The sequence below is a fragment of the Diadema setosum genome, chromosome 7, assembly GCF_964275005.1.
Source record: "Diadema setosum chromosome 7, eeDiaSeto1, whole genome shotgun sequence".
In the NCBI taxonomy this organism is placed as follows: domain Eukaryota; kingdom Metazoa; phylum Echinodermata; class Echinoidea; order Diadematoida; family Diadematidae; genus Diadema; species Diadema setosum.
Genome location: NC_092691.1, coordinates 22,289,121 through 22,292,965, shown reverse-complemented (window position 1 = coordinate 22,292,965; position 3,845 = coordinate 22,289,121). Strand labels below are relative to the sequence as shown.

The window sequence follows — 3,845 nt, the reverse complement described above, 5'->3', positions numbered from 1 at the left end:
CGCATATGATCCTTGCATAAACATCCGTCCTTTCATCGAACGCGAGTTCTCGTTGGAAGCTCGCCAAGACCATGCATGCAGATCATGCAGAAAATGAAAATCATTTTAACGAAAGTAGAATCTTCAGGCAGAGAAGCAACTCCACGTTTGACAATGGAGCGATTGCCACGTCGTTTAACTTTCAGATACTCTTTCCTTTCTTTTCCATTCTTCGATAGAATACTCTTACCCTCCCAAAACAAAATCTTTGTGGACTATCGACAGCTCATTATTAGTAACTGTTATTTTTCACGATTCCGATAAAATAAATAAATTATAGTCTTCGTTTCAAACATTCATCACATGTTGTGATGGACATAATGAGTTGTTTCTTTTTTTTTTTTTTTTTTTGACCAAGCAATCATACTCACACACACACGTACGCACACATTCGCACACATTCGCACAAAATGTAATATGCACGTTAGCAGTGCTCGATGTACTTTTGGCGGACTTATTAACAATGAATGATATCGGCCTCGAACATCCTACATACAGAACACGTCAATCTGTCTTCAAAACCTACAGACATTACAGCATGTTAAATAATAATCCTGTTTCATTATTGTGCGGACATCAAGGACACCAATGCGTCTTCCACGTTTGTAGTACTTTGAAATCGTTTTGACGATTCCACTGAGTGTGAATTCAATGTTTTCTAATGTCAGTAAAATTATTTCTATGCACAGCTATCTGTCCGCTGATAATCTTTTTTCAAATGATCGACCGGTGGGGTGGCACGACTAGCTTGTTGGGAGTTCCGCAGATCGTTCATTCCGTTGATACGCGGTCCCAGCCCCGCGGGAACCTGTTTGGCACTCAGCACTCGGCGAAGACATTTCGACGGTTTGGGTATCTCGCCTACTCTGCACTTGAGAATGTATCTGAATACCACCTTCATCGTTGGGTGCTTGTAGGCGTATATCATGGGATTCACGCATCCATTGAACATGAGGGGAACGCTGGCGTAGAGAACGAGCAAATCGAGGATGGGGTCGACGGGCAATGTCAGCGTGATGGCGTAGGGAATGATGCACACGAAGAAGGCGCAGACAACGTAGAAGAGGTTTTTGGTGATCTCAATCTCCCGCGTACTCACTGACCTCGGACGGCGCTTTTTGTCCACCGTACTGCCGTTGGGAGCACCCTGGCCATGAGGACTGCTGCCGACCTGGGTGTCCGTATGCTGCTCCTGGGTGCTGCTCAGATCTTCCAAGTGGCTGGGCTCCGTGTTGTTGGATTTGATGGAGCTGTGTGTGCGAAGCCTGCGTACATGGCGACGGATGTATAACCAGATTTTGATGTAACAAATGATTATGATCAGAAATGTGAAGAAAAATGTGATGGCTACGAGGATGTCACTGACGTAGGCTAAGGGATGCATTTCGTTCCACAGGCAAGCTTTGTAGGACGGAGAATAACCCAGCTGCCCAATGCCAGAGACCTGTGGTACTACAAGGACCAACGTCGGATACAGCCACGCCATGGCTGTCATCAAGAAGAGCATCTTGGTTGTATAAAGCCAAGAGTACGTTTTCCTCGTCTGGGTGATTAGGAAACACCTGTTGAATGCGATGAGAGCTAGTGTGACGATGCTTCCTACAAGGCATATAATACTGACTGCACCGATGAATGCACATAATCCGTCAGGGAGACGTGAATCCTCGGTGCTGAGGAACATCGCCGCTTGGAACGGCAGCGTAATGCAGGAGAGCAGGTCCGTCACCGCCAGGCTAACGACGAACACGTTCGTCGGTGTTTGGAGCTTTCGGCAGAGTGCGACGGCGGCGATGACCAGCGAATTCCCGGCGATGCCGATGATAGCGATGAGAATATAGACGACGGCAAGAAAAGTAAATTGAATGGAACCTGCCAGCTCCACATTCTTTGTGGCTGTGGACGACGGCATAATTGTTGTGTCGTTCATGGCGTCAAAGATTGTCGACAACTCTAGTGACAGATAATTCTTAGCTGTTATTCTGGCAGGGTTGTCTGAACCTATTTGAAGTCTTTGTTTCTGCAACCGGACTTTTCTCCCTCCTTGATGTAAACTTGTGGTGATACAGTTCGACGAAGTGCTCAAGCGGTGTGGACAGCAGATAGAGAGTTAAGAGTTTGCACATCACTGGAGCAACGAACACGAAGCTGAACCAAGAAGCGGAAGAGGAGCACCAGTTCCTTATCAATGATTCGTGTTAACCAAATGTAAAGAAACCGTCCACTCCGAATTAGAATCCCAGCTGCTATGCGTGGAGGAACATTACTCTCCCATCATTTAAAACACAAAAGTTTCGGACGAGATCCCACCAACACGAAACACAGCTGAAAAAGGAATCGTGGAACTCCGCGGTCGTGGAGATGATAACCGTCTCTGTCCCGATCGTGAATGCGAATGGTGTGGGGCGTACTCGAAGCCTACTATAAAATACAAATATACAACTTATGTGTGCATAGCGACGAGCTGGTTTCCAGAGAAACAAACGTGCTGGTACACCACGCTAACGTTGCTAGCAGAAATGAGACAAACACGTTTCATGTGAGCATGACAAGCCTGCACTGTTTTCGCGTGGCTTTTGTCCGCCGCGCTACTAGGTACGTCCGTGCCAACGTAAGCGAACAAGCGCAGGCGCAGTAGAGTCCATATCATTTCTTTTTCTTATTCGTCTTCAAGGGGATGATGAGAGCACGTGAAAGAAATGCAGGTTCGTTATTTTGACATCGATTCATAGCATGTACCGCCATCCGTTCAAAACGCAGGAATTGCAGGGTATTAGTCTCTTAATATTTTTGAGGGTATAGTTGGCTTTTGATAAGAAGGTAGCAGGGTGATAAACATCAAGAAAGATATATATGTTAATGGCATCTGATTCTCTTGTTTTTCTCAATGTGTGAGCGATATAACATACACTAAAGCTATGTGTACATAAGACAGCTTATAAGGATTGGGAGAGGAATGGATAATATGAGGATAGATTGTGGCGTTGTGTGCTTGTGTCTAAGTTTCCAATGGTATTAAATCTTGTTTACCAACGTTTTAGGAACCTTATATGCTCTAGTGGGTAAAAGCTGTCCAAGTATTACAAATCGTGTAATGATCTGTTTTCATGATTGCTTCCGAGATTTGGTATATAGAGTAGACTCCCTCTTCCATCCCGGAGTGGAATTCACCTTCAGAATCTGTGAAGACAGCCACGAACCTTGACAAGTTAATATAAAGTTGATATACTATATTGATGTAGGTAATTCGCTATAAACTGAAAACAAAAACAAAAACAAACTCAAATATTAAAAGATTCGAAAAAAAAATCAACTGTTGCTGCCACGTTAAACCCACTGCACCGTGATAGACCATAGGACGTTCGTGTGCAGAAATAACCCAGCACTAGAACTTTTGACCAGATATGATGCAAAATAACCTCTTCACTGTTGCCTCTACAGCCTACACTTGGAACACACATTTATTTTTCACAGTTTTCAATTGGATATCACTCCAGAGATGATTGTGAAAATTGCTCACGAATCAATTAAAAAATTTACTCTCGAACAACTTATCACTTTATTTTCTAATATATAACATAAAAAAGTCATAAACAAAAACTTGGCCTGGCGTGTGTGTGTTACCGATCTAATAAACTTCATCAAGTGCGTGACTGTACACACAACTTGCTCAATTCCAACGAGTTCAGGTACACACACAGAGGCACACAGATGTGCCTTTTGTTTTATGATAATTTTTCTACTATATTGTTTTCTTATTACTTGAATACGCTAACAAAAAGCATTCCAAACCAAGATTCTGTCAGTGA

The 3,845-nt window shown here is 43.6% G+C and overlaps 1 protein-coding gene across 1 annotated transcript; it reads right to left on the bottom strand.

The window, feature by feature from the left end:
- Nucleotides 1-421: 421 nt before the first annotated feature.
- On the bottom strand, nt 422-2,447 carry LOC140230854 (G-protein coupled receptor moody-like). Its single transcript, XM_072311000.1, has one exon. It carries the CDS (start codon nt 1,964-1,966, stop codon nt 719-721), a length of 1,248 nt encoding a protein of 415 aa, XP_072167101.1. The 5' UTR covers nt 1,967-2,447; the 3' UTR covers nt 422-718.
- Nucleotides 2,448-3,845: the final 1,398 nt, after the last annotated feature.